This window comes from Trichosurus vulpecula, chromosome X, assembly GCF_011100635.1.
Source record: "Trichosurus vulpecula isolate mTriVul1 chromosome X, mTriVul1.pri, whole genome shotgun sequence".
In the NCBI taxonomy this organism is placed as follows: Eukaryota; Metazoa; Chordata; class Mammalia; order Diprotodontia; family Phalangeridae; genus Trichosurus; species Trichosurus vulpecula.
Window position 1 is genome coordinate 11829476 of NC_050582.1, and position 16593 is coordinate 11846068.

Genomic DNA, 16593 nt, shown 5'->3' on the forward strand with positions numbered 1-16593 from the left:
GTGGTAATATTGGGAATCTATTTCTTCTTTCTTTAAAAGAAAATGAGCCAGTGAGCCTTTCCCTCAGAGACTCTTTTTGAAGTAACAATGAGGAGATGTGAGAAAAGTCTCTCAGAACTTTACCTTCCTCATCAGTAAAACAGACTCGAAAACAGGATTTTAGCATGGCCAAAAAAAAAAAATGAAATTACCCTCACAGCTTCATTTTTCTACTTCACAAAATGGATAGGACAACACCGGTCCTTCCCTCTGAGTATTTCTGGGGTAAAAATGTGTTAATATGTGAAAAATATCGGAGAGCCTCAATGTCTTCTTTTGTAAAATTTAAATGACAAGCATGGCCCCTTCCTCACATAAGATTGTTATGATGTAAAAATGGATGACATATGGAAAATACCTTAGTGCTTCTGTTATCTTATTCATAAAACGAACATGATAACACTGGTCCCTTCAGAGTTTTTCTGTGGTAAAAATCAGGTAATGTAGGAAAAGTACCTCAGATCCTCTCAGTTTCCTCTTATAAGTAAATATGACAAAAATGGCCCCTTCCTCACAACATATTGTGAGGATCAAATCTGCTAAACTATATAAACCTTTAAATATTTTGGTTCATGAGGTGTATTTTATCCCTGGCTTGTTGATAAACTCACTCTGTACAAAATCCAGATTGCGTCATCTATCTTAGATAAATATACCCACCTTCCTTTCCTATTCTTCGCTAATCATTTTTGTTCTACCTCTCCCCATCCAATGTTTATTTTGCTTTGAGGAGAGATGGGATGCAAGGTAAGTTTAGCAAGTGTTTTGCATTTAAAGCCTCCTCTCTTTTTCTTTTGTATAAGTAGGCCTAAAACCAGGTGGGATGTTTGCTTCCCGGGAGGCTATTTCCTACACTCTTCAGGCATTTTAGCTCAGCCCACACCAGAGGCCGTAATCCCTTCAAGAATTCTCCACAAGCAGGTACAAACATGGCGGCGGTGGGCGGAGTTTCAGTTTTAGTGGGTGGAGTTTGAGCTCTGAGCCATTGAGCCCTCCGGAACTCTGAGTTGACGCCTCCCACTGTGACGTCAGAAGATAGCATAGCCTATCAGATTTAAGCGAACGCGGTGTCTCGGAGACAGAGCTGCGGGAAGTTTCTGCCAGAGAAGTCGGACCTTGTTGTTCTCCTGCTGTGGTTCTCTTCTTTTCCGACTAAATCACCGCTCACCCAAAACTTTTTATCAATTCCTTCATCTCCAACCTCTGCCAACTCTACACCTGCCTTCTTAACTTCTTGAGGTTAGTAGTACTGATTTTTGTCATGGCCTGCCACGGTTACCTCAGGACTGATTTTATTGTGGGAGGGAGATATCAACTGATAAGAAAGATTGGGTGTGGGGCTTTCGGAGACATCTATCTGGCAACCAATCTCTTAACCGGCGAGGATGTAGCTGTAAAGCTTGAATCCCAGAGGGCCAAGCACCCTCAGTTGTTGTATGAAAGCAAGCTGTACAGCATCCTCCAGGGTGCGGTGGGCTTCCCCCGCATGTGTTGGTTTGGTCAAGAGAGAAATTACAATGTTCTTGTTATGGATTTGCTGGGGCCCAGCTTGGAAGACCTGTTTAATTACTGTTCCCGTAGTTTCAGTTTGAAGACTGTCCTGTTGCTAGCTGAGCAGATGATTACTAGAATAGAATATCTGCATAGTAAGAATTTCATACATAGGGATATCAAACCTGATAATTTCCTGATGGGCATGGGGCATCACCGAAACAAGCTGTTCCTCATTGATTTTGGTTTAGCCAAGAAGTATCGAGATGCTAAAACCAAAGAGCACATCCCATACCGAGAAGATAAAAATCTAACTGGCACTGCTAGGTATGCCAGCATCAACGCTCACCTGGGTATAGAACAGAGCCGCAGAGATGATTTGGAATCGGTTGGCTACGTTCTGATGTATTTCAACAGAACAAGCCTTCCCTGGCAGGGACTAAAGGGGGCAACCAGGATGGAGAGATATGAAAAGATTACTGAAAAGAAAATGGCCACACCTATTGAAACCTTATGCAGAGGTTTTCCACCAGAATTTGGCATATACCTCAACTACTGCCGCTCTCTGGGCTTTGACGAAACTCCAGATTATTCGTATCTGAAGCAACTATTCAACCTCCTTTTAAAATCGATGGGCCAACCACACGAGCATGGTGAGGATCCTTTTGACTGGAGCCTGAGGCAGAGGTCGCAGCATGCACATGCTGCTCGTAGGCAGATGCATCAGGCTCGCCACCCAACACATTTCTAAGCAGGAAGAGCACATGACGGAGCAGATGAGAAGGGAGGGTGCTTTATTTCAAAAAAAAAAAAATTACTTAATATGGACTTTTACTTTATTTCAAAAAACATCAAATTATATGGACTTTTACAAATTGTTGGGGCAACTGTTGATTGTTAAGAATTTTAATTCAAAATGCAAAAAACAACCACTACCTTAATTTCAGAAAAAAAAACCTCAAAAAACCCCTTAATTTCAGAAAGAAGAACAAAGAACTTAATTTCAGAAAACTAAAAAGGACTTAATTTTAGTATAAACCTGTGTGGTAGGCAAGATCTCGCAGACACAGACTCCATCGGATTTCTGAGTTTGGCACCTATAAGGCAAAGAAGATCAGAAGTTATTACTCTCCAGCTCTAGAAATACCAGAACATTATGGACATTTGCTGATGGTTAGGGCAATCTTTTTCAACTTAATTTTAGTATTAAGTAGCTCTGGGTATCCTGATGGAGCATGCAGTGTCCAGTTTTTTCAGTTCTTTTTTGCATTTTTTTCAAATATAAAAGTTTACTAAGCGATTGGCACAGGTCATTTTGGACAAATGCTACTTTGAGATCTCATTTAGAAGAACTGCATGAACAGTCTTTAACCCCATTTGGAACTACCCACAATTAGGCACACTCAGATTTTTTCCCCCTCCTGGAAATTTGGAAGTCATAAACTAAAACCTTCTTAAACTTGCTAAATCATATATCCACATCAGCAGCTAGAGAAGCCGGGGTTTTTTTTTTTTAAGGCTCTGAAAGACTGTCCACTTACTGAGCTAGAAATAACATCATCTTAAATGAAGATTTAGTGAAAGGACTTGTCTACTTGTCTACTCCATCAACTACAGCATCCCTGGTATACAAAAGAAAAACAGCATATTTGTCTACTCCATCAACTACAGCATCCCTGGTATACAAAAGAAAAACAGCATATTTGCCACAGAAATTTACTGAACATCATACAATTGAACCTCTATGGTAAGTTTCTTAGTAAATATACTCTCTGCAAAAGTTGTTTTTTTTATTTTGAAATGGAAACTTTTTTAAAAAATTAATATAAAAATTAATTTTCTGTAATAAAAAAAAACAAATGCCTGCTAATTTATGAGAGGATAAGCATCTCCATAGTTTTAATAGGTTGTTTTAGGAACATTTATCATCATCCTTTGCAGATCATTTTAGATTACTCTTTCCTTTCTTTTGGCATGTTTTTTTCCTGCCTCAATGAAGAAGGCATACTTGTTTTTAATGTCTATATCTATTTGTCTGTCTACACACACACTCACACACACTCACAAATAGGTGTTGCTGTGTCTCAGTACCTAGTAGTGCACCTGTCAGGATTTGATCCAGGCAGTTCATGTTGCTATTGACTAACCAGCTATATTGATTTGCTATGGTCTTTTTGAAAATTAGAACAGAAGTGTTGAAAGGCTTTTGAACAAAGGAGATTTTACTATCCTAGTGAAATGGCTATGATCCAATTGATATGAGCTCTTAGCTTCTTTCTGTGTGGTGTTCACATGATCACTTCCCCCAGCCCCTCAAGGCTGCCTATGTGAGTGCTTGCTCTTAATGTCTTTCTCTTCCTTTATCTGTGACCCATCAGAAAGAGGCATAAAAGAAGCCCACAATTCTGATTGCTGGCAGTACACTGAACAGATCAACTTATGCATTTCTAACATGTCAGCATAAATGTAAAAAAGAACAACAAAACACCCTGCTGTCTGGAAATCCTGCCAGGTGTCTCATGTGGAAACGTACAGTTCTGGGCATTATGTTTGGGAAATCCTGAGAGACATAAAGATTTCTTTGGTGTCTCTCAATCCCATATTATATTGTTTTTTAAAATTTAAAAAATGCCTCAGCAATAATTTCAGAATTGCCGTATTCAGCCATTTAAGATTTAGTTCAGAACTTCAGTCTTAAAAAATAAATGAGCTCTGGGGGACAGGCAAAGTTTTTAGTAATTTTTTTCTGCCTGGATAAAGTATTAATTGGTTTGGTTCCTTAGTAGGAAATTGGTCTCTAAAAGTTATTTTTACATATGGTTTATGTAAAAGGAAAAAAAAAAACCTGACTTTGGTGATAGCGGGGGGCGGTGGGGGGGGAATATTTTCCAGGGCTTATGCTTTCATTTACTATGCACTTAGATGATGCACTTTTTCTGAAATATATTTGTTCTGTGTTGTTTGGTTTCTTTGTCATTTAAAAAAAGTTGTGGTATAGTCTGAGTCTTTTATTTAGGACTGTTTAACATTTTAAAGCAAGATGCAAGTCTTCATTCTGAATGTCTTACCATTTTGTCTGCAGCTAGAAGTGGAACTCCATTCACCGTTGATCTGCCATGCCTTTTCTTCAATTTGACAAGAGAAGAATTAGAAATTTGGTGAATTTGCTAACATCTTGACTGCGGATGAAGCTCATTTGGACAAAATGCAAATTACATCTTTCCACACAAATGATGGTTCCAGTTGAAGACACAACATTCCGTAATTAGATGATCTGGACACTTGTACTGTGGCTTATTTTGCTGGATTTTAATGTAACCAAGGGGATGGCCAGGGAAGAGATTGGGAGGGTTATTACTATTTCTACTGAGTTGACCTAATGGAGGGGGTACCATTTTTTTTAAATGTTGGGAAGTTGCCATTTCAACTTATTTGAATGTCTCTATTTGGAAACGTAAGAAGAAGCAAATGCAAGCATAGGGAGAGACTGGTTTAATCTCATACTATTGTACAAATGTTCCAACGATCTGTACATGCATTTTAAAAGCTGTCATTTGTAAATCTTTTTAACACCTGCTAAGAAAAAGGGGATGTAAAGGAGTGTGCTGAAGATTGAGCTTTTCTCCGTCAAGGGGACTTGTTTTCATTTTTCTTATTTCAGGTGTGTAAATAGTCAGATTTTCAAAGTTTCAAAGGTTTTCCCCAGGAGCAAGGCTTGACCCGCAATGAAACTGACTGTTTTATGGCCAAAAGGATTCAACTGATGCTGTTATGTCCACTTGCTAGTAGATTGCTTCAGCTGCTGTGAGGATACAGTAATCTGCATCTATCTCAAAGACTCGCAGTGACTTGCCTGGACCATTTTTCTGTGTTGTCATCTGCTCCCCAGCCCATGCCCAGCATAGACATCTGCCCTTTTAGCCATATTTAGAAGCTTCATTAATACAGGAATTAACAGTAAAGACAGCTGAAATGGGCCTAACCTTGAATATAGGACTATGATAGGGAGTCTAGCCATTAGGAGTGCCGTGTCTGCCTGACCTTTAAGAAACCCAGTCATGTAGGAGCCTGTTCAACATTTTAAAATGTTTAGTTGCTCTTTGAACTTCGAACTTGAACTTTTGTAGGCTCCTTGAACTTAGGATAACATGTTACGCTACATGTATGGTTTGCTTTGCCTCATTTGTGTATAAGAAAATCATATTAAAATGTATTTCAGTCTTGGATAATATGAGTCTAGCAATCAGACTCCAGCTGCCACAAAGCCGTATTTTGGGCATGCGGTTCCATTGTCATGTTAGAATTACATAAAACTTTGCAGCTCTAAGTATATTCAGATAAAAGTTCTGTATTTGCAAAGCACCGTGCACATTTCTATGAAAGGAAGAACCAATACATTTATTTACTGAAATATCTATGGTAACGCAAGAGCTAGTGCTAAAATGTATTATTTGAAAAGTCAGTTTTTCACAGGTTGTAAGGTAGCCATTCTGAAAACAAGCTTCAGCTGCTTCTGTTTAACAGCTCAAACATTTTGAATAGTCTAAGTTGATAAAATAAAAGTCCAATTTTGAGTAATATTTTGGCTTTGTGACTTCACTGATATGGGTATGGCCTCTAACATTACAGCTTCTAATCTATCTAATCTCTCATCTCTCATCGTGTTTCTTGCTCATATCTAAATTTTCAGTGAGTGGGCAGGGGCAGGTAGGGAGCAGTCCAGCCTAATGCTCTGAAGGCCTCTTTCTCATTTTCTTGACATTACAGGGATTTCAGTGGAGCATGTAAGTGCTACACTGGTTATCTCTTAATGAGTGCCTAGGCCACTTTTTCCAGTGGGACATCTCCTTAATGACATCTTTTGCACTGCTACTGTATACAACTCCATGACTATCAAAGTATGGGGTGATTTAATTTGTACACCGAGTTCTCCAAAATTTTTTCTACTTCCTCTTCAACAACAGCTATTAGAGCATAAGCTACCATTATTTTCATGGAGGTCTTCCTGCAAATGAAATGTGAGATAACCAAATGTCTTATGAAACGTTTCTTGTTGTCCTAATAGTAACTCAGTCAACAAATATTTAAGTACCTACTGTGTGCCAGGCACAGTGCTAAGTGCTGGGGATACAAAAAAGGCAAAAGACACTTCCTGCCCTCAAAGAGGTCACAGTCTAATGGACCTGACAACAGGCAAACTATGGACAGACAAGCTACATAAAATTTAAATAGGAAATAATCAAGAGTGGGAAGGCATGTGAATGACCAAGGATTGGGAAAGATTTCTTGTAAAAACTGAGATTTTAGTTGGGACTTGAAGGAAACCAGGAGACAGAGATGAGGAGGGAGAGCATTCGAGGCATGAGGGTAGCCAGTGAAAATGCCTGAAGTTAAAGGTGTGGATTGTCTGTTTATAGATAGAAGAGTAAATGGGATGGTGGAAGATGTAAGAAGATTAGAAAGGTGTGTGCGTGTGTGGGTAGATTACGAAGATTTTATATTTGATCCTAGAGGCAATAGGGATTCACTGGAATCTTTTTTTTTTGATGGGGGGGGGGAGGGTTACAAGGTCAGACCTGTAGACCTGTAGCTTTAGGAAAATCACTTTAGTGGCTGATTGGAGGATGGATTGGAATGGCGAGGGACTTGAGACTTTTGCAACAATCAGGTATGAGGTGATGAAGAGATCAGCAGATCAGCAGAGTAGCAGTGTCAGGGAAGAAATGGGGATTTATTTGAGAGATGTTTAAAAGGTCAAATGGACAGGCCTTGGCAACAGCTTGGATATGGTGGGGGGAGAGAGAGTGGGCAGTCCAGGCTGAGGCCTGAGTTGTGAGCCTAAGAGATTTGGGAGGATGATGTTGCCTTCTACAGTAAGAGGGAAGGTGGGGAATGGGGGTTAGGGAGAAAAATCACAAGTTATGTTTTGAACATGTTGAGTTTAAGATGTTTACTGGATATCCAGTTCTAGATATCTGAAAGGCATTTGGAGATGCAAGAGTGGAAATTAGGAGAGAGGTTAGGGCTGGATAAATAGAATAGAGGTGAAAAATGAAATCCATGCAAACTGATAAGATCCCTGATATTTATATAATGTTTGAAGACTTGCAAGATACTTTACATAGATTGTCATTTGATTTTCACAACCACCTTGTCAGTTAAGTTCTGTCATTATTATTAACACCACTTACAGATGAGAAAACTGAAGGTAAGAGAAAATAAGTGACTTTGCTCTTGGTTGCCCAGTGTCTTTGAAAGGATTTGACCCCAGGTTTTCCTGACTCCTGGCCTGATGCCTAAGCCACTACATCACACTGCCATCTTATTCAGTGCCCTCCTGAAATAATAACTCTGCCAACTCCTTTATTTGCCTGTCCAAGGAGAACCTGTGAGCCATGGTGTCTTTCATTTAGATACAACTTCTCTACGTTTTATTTCCCTGTTTCATTTATAACTGTGTGTTGGTAAGCAAAATGGGCTCTTAGCACTCAGTTCAACCAAGTGCCCTTGAAGAGTTTGGCTTTTGCTTCCTTTGAGTAATTCAGCGTATTTCATTGAGTCTTACTAGGTGCTAAGCCCCAGGCCCAAACCCCTATTAGGTGCTAAGCCTATGTGGGTGTGAAGCTCCCAGGGTACTAAGGGGAAGTGCTAACTCAAGAGCCAATCATAGGAGCGTAAGTTCTGGTCATTCAGATGACGTTTGACGACATCTGAAATGCTATAAGAAGAGAAGACAGAGCCATTTGCTTGGGGTTCTCACTCTTGTTGGTGCGCACTCTAGGCAGCTGTAGCTAAGAGCCCTCCAGCTCGTAAAACTGGGTGTTGGGACTTTGTTAAACTCTGGTAACTATGTATTGGGATTTGAATCAGACAAGGTCTGTCTGTCAATGTTTGTACTTTGTTTGTATTTTGCTCTGAAGTTCAGAGTGCTGGCTTTTTCCCAAGAACTAAGTGAGTGATATTTGTATGCTGGATTAAAATAAGCTTGTTATCCCCTTAACGTTGCTTTCCTTAGTTAAGCAGATCAGAAGAACCTGGGCTTTTGCAGCGTGCTGGTAGCATGCTTGTTATTGGGCTTGTGTTGATTTTTCACCCCCACGACAGCTGCTAGATGGATTGTTGAAACAAAGTGAGGTTAAGACTGACCTTCGGTTTTTCCAGGAATGTGTCTCCTTGGCCACTGGGCAAGAATCTCATACTTTGAGAACACTTAAACTAATATTTGTAGATAGTTTTCAGATGAATTCTTGGCACCCGCTGCCACTTTTAACACCAATGGAGGCCATTCAGGACTGAGGACCATTGTTTTATTTTCTTTATTGCATGGGTTGCTGTGGGCGAAGAATGGATCGCCAAGTGGCTATAGCATACTGTTGAACCTCTATACTTACAAGCTGACATAGTCCCTCACAGGTCCATGCTCAAAGCCTTTCCAGAATTACAGAGGCTTCCAGAGCTTGTGCCCTGCTGGTATAGATTTCAAGAACCCAGTGTGGCATGTGCCCACTGTGCTGAGTGATCAGCATAGGACTTTTGTGAAGGATAATACTGAATAGAAGAGCTGAAAGTGGGACAAACTTTGAGTATCTACACAAGCCAAACAAAACACTGCAGTTAAAGAGGCTTCTGATGATTTCTAAGATGGACAAAATGAAAGGTCCAGAAGGTGTTTATTTTTTTTAAAGCTGAAGTGGTCCTATTTTAAAGTATCTTAATAGTAGTGTGAAATCCATGGATTGGACATGAATCTTAACTAGAAAAATAATTGAGAACCTTAATGTATCTCAAATACTTGTCCCTAGATTAAATTAAAGAAGATGGTATTAAAAGTTGCATTAACAGTTAACATCCCTGCCTCTCACTCTTCTTAGCCTAGTGAAAAATGTGGGGATTTTTGCATGATGATCCCAAAGCTCCTTAAGAGCTTTATATTCCTAGAGACTTTTCCTTCCAAATAGATAGAAAGCCTTACCTAGACACAAATCAACCCTTTTTCTCAATCATAATTTATGTAAGATCCAGGATATGAAATGAAGGCAAGGGAAAGATTCCCTGTCGGCCAAAAGCATGTGAGAAATCCCCAGCAATTCAGTTACCAACCTCCCCCCTCCTCCATTTTAAGGGAGAGGTTTAGTGTTAAATAATACACCCCAAAGGCCTAAATTTGTACTAAATTTGCATTAAGCTGAGCTGGTTATACAGTTAGATAGTGTTATAGAAATGTAATTTATGATTGGTGTATTAACTTGACACATTAAAGGAAGACACCTTAAGTCTGATTGATGAGAACATACTTAAGAAAACCTTGCAAAAAATTAAGGAGTAAAAGCCAAAGTAAATGAAAGATTTGACTGTTCCATAGTAAACTTTGTTCTGACTCAGAGGCACTCCATTTGGTAGACAGGGTATTATTCTTCGGAATGGCAATCAACCCACTTCACAGAGTTAGTTCACAATCCATTGTTTTAAAGCTCATTACTTTTCTATATATTAATCTTTTATTGCAGATTCTCTCCTTTCCGTCATATGTCCTAGCACCATTTTGTTAAGTGAAAATTGTTTGATTTGACACTCTTCACATATTGATTTGGATAAGATAGTCATCACATGGATTGAAAATTGCCTTGAGGATGATGGACTAGATGTAATCTGAGAATTGTTTGTGGATGGCAAGTGTTAGATTGGATAAGAAACCAACTGGTGGATCCAGTTTGCCCACGGCCCAGCCTGGCCGGAGATTAGAGAGGGGTACTTTAGCAATTTCTTCTCAATTCTTTCATCCTGCCTCCAGACCACAGGCAATGGTACATCGGGCCGAGGGCGAATCCACAAAGTTAAAGCCCCCTTTGTTCATCCACCCTGAATCATACTTAGGATGTGCACAGAAATATCCTGATAATATATGAATTTGGCCACCAAAAAACGAGTGATGGTGAAAGGAATGCAGCATGTACAAGGAAGTTTTAGAAGTTTCTTACTAGTCTCATGATGGTCATTTTTTTCACCTTCTACATTGTATTGTATTATTTATTGTATTATATATGATTATTTATGAGTATATCTTTTCTCCCCTAATAGGCTATGAACTTCACATGGGCAAGACTGCACCTTACTCATATCTCTGCCACCCAAAGCACTTGGCACAGTGCTTGGACTACAGCAACAAGTCAGCAAATAGTTTTTGAACTGAATTGCCAGTAAATATATAGTGACCTAGAGTGGTAGCATACTTTATAAAATGCTTGGCATAATTTTAGAAAAAAAAGATGGCTAAATGTTTGTAGAGAGAAACAAAAATGTCTAGACACAGGTTATTCCAAAAGTAAGTTTTAGTACAGATTTGAACTCTTAAGAAACTGAATTTAAGGCAGAACCCAGGGCCAAATACATGAGGCATTCCCAGCAAGGAATAGAGGACAGGAACCTGTGATTTCATTGGTTTAAGAACTCCTTCTAGGTGAGGAAACATCCACCAATGCAAGTGATTCTTGATTCCACAATTTCCAGTCTTAGAGAGTTGCCTGTAGGCACCGAGAGGTTACATGACTTGCCTAGGGTCATACAGTCAGGATGATCAGAGATGGGACTTGGAGCATGCATCTTCCTGGCTACAAAACTGGTTCTCTCTTCAGCAAACCTTTTGGCAAAATGGAAAGAGAATCATTTTTGGAGTCAAGCCCCACCTCTGTCATATAGTAGCTGTGTGACCCTGGACAAGTCATTTAACTTCCCAGTATCCCAAGCACACCTCCACATTGGAAGGGTGAGGTTCTTCACTGGGAGTTCCCTATGACAATAAAATTACAGATCCAGACCAAAAAAAAGGATGTAAAGTCATAGACTTGGTTTCAAAAAATCAATTTCCCAGGTGCAATATAGGCAAGTCAGAGTTAGAAAACAGCTTGTCTGAAAAAGATCTGGGGCTTTTAGTGAACTGCTAGCACAAAAGACGTCACAAGGGCAATGTGGTTGCCCAAAATGTTTAATGTGATCTTAGGCCTATACAGTTTTCAGGAACTGATAACAAGAGGATAGTAAGAGTATTAGTGTGCTCTCTCCAGTGTCAGACTACATCTAGTCTGCACTGAGACTTTTGGGATACCTTGGATTTAAAACAGAATATGTTAGGATAGAATGTTCTATCCCTAGTGCTAGGTATCCTCTTTTAGGAAGAACATCAGTAAGTGTCCATAGAGCAAGGGAATGGGGAAGGGCTGTCTAAAGGTCATGTTGTATAGAATTGATTATTTTTAGCCTGGGGGAGATGTTAGGGATGGAAGGAAGAGGAGGGGATGTATTAGCTACCTTCAGTTATTTGAAGAGCTGTGAGGTGGACAAACGATTAGACTTTTGGAGAAACCTAGGCTTGATCAGTAGAAGTTGCAAAAAGACAAATTTCTCAGCAATTCGAGCTACCCAGCACTGGAGTGGACTGTCTCCTGCGGTAGTGGCTTCCTGGTCAGTGGAGATATGCAAGGAAGGTCTGGATGACTACTTCAGGGGCATATTATCCGGAGGATTCTTTGTCAAATATAGTTTAGACCAGGGAAATCCTGAGGTCTCTCCCAAATTAGAGATTCTGTGATTCTACTATGCCCCAATGAAAGGAGTAGTATATGCTACTTAAGGTTGTGACAGTGTGATACATGATTACCTAACAGCACAATTTTGAAGCAAATGAAACAATATCTTCTGTTTGGTGCCCCCTCATGTTGTTCCTGGCTACCATGGCACCCTGACCAAGGTGATCTCCTTGTACAGTTGCCTTCCAGGGGAATGAACATGCAAGAAGTTTAGTCTTGGATGCAATTGGAGGTTTGTACTTTTTATTTCTCAATAACAGTTATAATAGCTAACATTTATATAGCACTTTAAGGTTTGCAAAGTGACTTATTATCTCATTTGATCTTTACAGCGACCCAGAGAGATCGGTACTGTAATTATCCCCACTTTACAGATGAGGAGACTGAGGCAGACAGACCTTAAGTGACTTGCCCAGGGTGACACAGCTAGTAAGTATCTGAGGCCACCTTTGACATTGGGTCTTCCTAACTACAGGTCCAGTTCTCGCTCTATGCACTGGGCCATCTGGCTGCCTTAGCCACAATACGTTATGCATTTGTATAATTGCACATGGTCTGGTTGAGCTTTATTTATTTTGGTAAAAGAGAATGCTAATTGGACATCTGTCTGAGCATAAGTGGTATGGGACAGGAGGTTCACAGGGTCATCCATTTGGAGCTAAACAACACCTTAGAGGTTCATAAACTTGAGGCTGGAAGGAAACTCAGAGGCTACCTAGTTTGACAGAGAAAACTGAGGCCCTGAGTGCCTTGCCCAAAGCCAGATAATTAGTAAGTGACAGAGCTAGGGTGGGAACAGTTAGGAAAAAGCAATTTTAAGGGATGTTAGAAAATTTCTGATTTAGATCAGTGAAGCCTCAGTGGGGTGTCTATGCTTTAGTGAAGCTAGGGCAAAGGGAGAGAGCTTTGGAACATCACTGTAGCCAGATCATGGACAAATGCTTATTTGTAACAGTGAAGAATGTTTGCAAGATGGCTCTGAGGCTCCAAGGACTTCATCTGCAATATACCACAGGTAATGATCTGCCATCTTGATTAAGAGTGATCCAAGTGGTTTTCACTTAATTGACTGACTTTCTCTGAATGGCTCTTAACTCTTTTTACTATGTGGTTGGGTGAGAGGAGGTGTGAGCGAGATGGGAGAAGTTGGGGAGATAGTAGAGATAGGCTGAATGGATGTGAGAAATCTTATCAGAAACAAGGCTGAGTTCAAGAATGTAAAGATAGAAAACTTTAGTAATTTAAAAAAAAACAACTCTGGAGCAACACCTTTATTTCACCAATGAATTATCTATCATCTTGTATCATCCAAGTGTTGATGTCTTATCATCTTGGCTGGAAATATTTGCAAACAGTAAACATTGTCATTCTTCGTTTCTGTGCATTTTGCTTTTTTATGAGCCATTTTTATTGACAATATGTCATGTGGATCTGCTGTGACATTGTAGTGTATCATTATATCTGCAATTGGCCACTGAAATATTGATTTAGGAGCCAAAGGCCTAAGAATTGTGTAAAGCCTGTTGCATCTTATGGTACAGTTATTGTCCCTTTCCTTGTCTTCTTACTGTTTAAAGGACAGCCTTTTACGTAATTACTGTTATTGCATGTTGAAGCTTTTTCCCCCTCTAGCAACAACTCAGCCCGTCTTGACCTGAAATATTTTTATGCTGAAACATTGCAGCATTTTCTGAATTTGGAAGAAGTGAAATTGCAGCCAGCTTTCTTTATATACAGGGCCTTGTTGGTCAAGATTCTGTATGTCTCTCTATAGTTATCACCAGGATATCTCTCCGTCTCCGTCTCCATCTCTGTCTCCGTCTCCCTCTCCGTCTCTGTATCCATCTCCCTTTCCCCCTCCCCCTCCCCTTCCCTCTCCCCCTGCCTCCCCCTCCTCCTCCCCCTCCCTTTCCCTCTCTCCCTTTTTGCTATGAGATTGCCTTTGCAAGTGAGTGAATAAATGAATAAAAAAGCATTTGTTAAGAGTTTGTTTTGTGCCAAACATTGTGCTAAGTCCTGAGTATACAAATATAAAAGTAACACACTGCAGGGGACAGGGAGGACACACTTTGATTACAGAGGTGGTGAGGGGGACCATGTGAAAGTACATTAACATCCTGTTCAGGACCAATGGCAGAGCTGACTTGATCATGGCTCCAGAACTGGAGGGGATGGGGGAGAAGGCGGGGTAGCTGTCTTGGTTTCTAAGTGGGCCAGAGAGTAGGGGGTGAAGCAGGGCAGTTACCAGTCAGGACAGCCGGGCCCAGGGTGGAAGTGGGACTAGAGCCACCATTTTGGTTTGCTCTTCCTCATTAGCCTTCTTAGTACTGGTCTTGAATTTGTCGCCAAGTAGACCTCACTAGCACTTTCCCCAATTACTAAAAGACTCCTTCCTTGGCAAGGATCTGCTTATAATGGGAACAGTGCTTTCATTCCTTTAGCATAGGGTTTGCTGGAACAGAGCAAGCAATTCAGACATAGGGCTCCATCATTATACAGAGAAGGAAATGGCAAACCACTCAAGTATCTTTGCCAAGAAAACCCCAAAGGGGGTTACAAAGAGTAAAACAATCAAGACAACTGAACAATAACAACAAGGATACTGTTAAGACCTCTACTGTCAAACGTTGACTGCCAAAGATGACATTTTGACTTTAGGAGGAGACTATTCAGTTGTACTATTTTGAGGACTCCTTGAGGACCAGAGTCATATCTTGCCTTGTTTTGTCTTAAGATTATGCAATCATAGATTTATAGCTCAACACCAGTCTCCCCAATTTGCAACTCAAAGCATCCCAGAGGTAGAGCTGGGAGAGACCTCAGAGAGTCTAATCCCTCTTTTTCCAGATGAGGAAGCAGGTTTCCAGTGATGCAGTAGTCTGCTCAGCACCATCCAGCTAGTAAGTGTCATAGGCAGGATTTGAAGTCAGGACTCCTCGGGTCCAAGTCTAGTGTTCTACATCCTGCTGCAGCCTCAGAGTTCCTCATTGTTCAGTGAGTAGATCACACTCACTCTGGCATCATTGCTTTCCTTCATTTTCTCATCTTTTGTTGGATTTGCTCTGGTGGTCAAAAGGAAGGGAAGCCTGTTCAACTGGAATTTATATTGGTGAGGATGGCAGGTAAGCCTGAGAATATTCTCAGTATATATTCTGGGAACCTGAATGACATAAATAGACAGGGACTAGATAACTACATGCTTTGTATGTTGTTTGGATGTGAGTTGGAATAAGGTAACCTCTGAGACCCCTACCAGCTCATAGATTCCATAATTCTACACTTAGAGGATCCGTAGCTTTAGCTGCTTCTTTCTAAGGAACCAAAGTGTTCTTAGCATTGGTAGTATTATCGGCATTAATGGTGAGAAGATATTGGAGGGGGGAGTCCTAAGTAATCTCACCATAGAAAATAAGAGCCCGTTGCTTTCTGGAAAATGAAAAGAATGGGAGTGGTTTATAATGATTTTGTTCAGTATCTAGGAATTCTTTTAGCAAGTTATTTTCTCAAGAACTCCTGCTGCCATGAGTACTATTACCTTACCGAATACATAGTGATACTTCCCACATTTTGAAAAAAAAAATCTTAATTGTGTAATATTTTTAAGTACATCCATGTGAACAGAGGCCAAGAGACATAGGTCACAGTAATATACTTCATAAAATTCCTTTATAAGCTGCCAGTATTAAAATTGTCTATGGGAAAAGTAGAATTATCTGCCCCCTTTTGAGTAGAGTCATTGAATTTGGTGTCAAGGAAAAAAAATTGGGGTCATATCCTGCTGGGGTTTTGACTATGACGTTCCTGATTGAAATCAGTGGGAGTTTGGTGTGTGTGTGGAATGATGACAGCATATCCACTTTGATGACTTGGCTAGATTCAACATTGGCTTTTGAAGTGCATAGCGAGAGTGATATCTGAGAGGACTTGGCAGTGGAAGACCCTTTGTCAAAATAAATTGTGCTTTGCACATCTCTGTAAGAAGATTATCACTCACCTCATTTTCCCTTTGATCGATCTGGAGAACACTGGTAATAGACAGTATTCTTTAGCTTCTCCTGCCATATTGAGAGAACTAGATATTGCACTTAATTCTCCTTATTATGTAAACATTCTTGTATTCCTCATTGATGGCATTATGTATCAGAGTTCAGAGTGGTTATCTCTAGCAAACAGAAAGCTATTTCCCTAGCTATGGTTATGCTTAATGGTTCATAAATGTCTGCATAATAATGCTCTCATTTACTTACCCTTCTCGTTTATTTTCATCACTACTAGTTATTCTTTAAGGTCTCTTGTACAATGCAAATTAGTTATCCAGTTTTCCCCATATTGGAGAGCTGAATTTACATTAGATCATCTGGCTGCTTTTAACTAGAATTTCCTGTAAGATGTTCCTTAGGAAAGCGTCTTACTGTTTGAAAGCTATTTGTCCTATGCCGGTCCCAAACAAGCCGTATGATCATCATTTCGGTCATCAGTT

At 40.1% G+C, this 16593-nt stretch overlaps 1 protein-coding gene across 1 annotated transcript; it reads left to right on the forward strand.

Moving 5' to 3' along the window:
- Positions 1–1300: 1300 nt before the first annotated feature.
- Positions 1301–2676, forward strand: LOC118832569 (casein kinase I-like). Its single transcript, XM_036739863.1, has one exon. It carries the CDS (start codon positions 1301–1303, stop codon positions 2279–2281), a length of 981 nt encoding a protein of 326 aa, XP_036595758.1. The 3' UTR covers positions 2282–2676.
- Positions 2677–16593: the final 13917 nt, after the last annotated feature.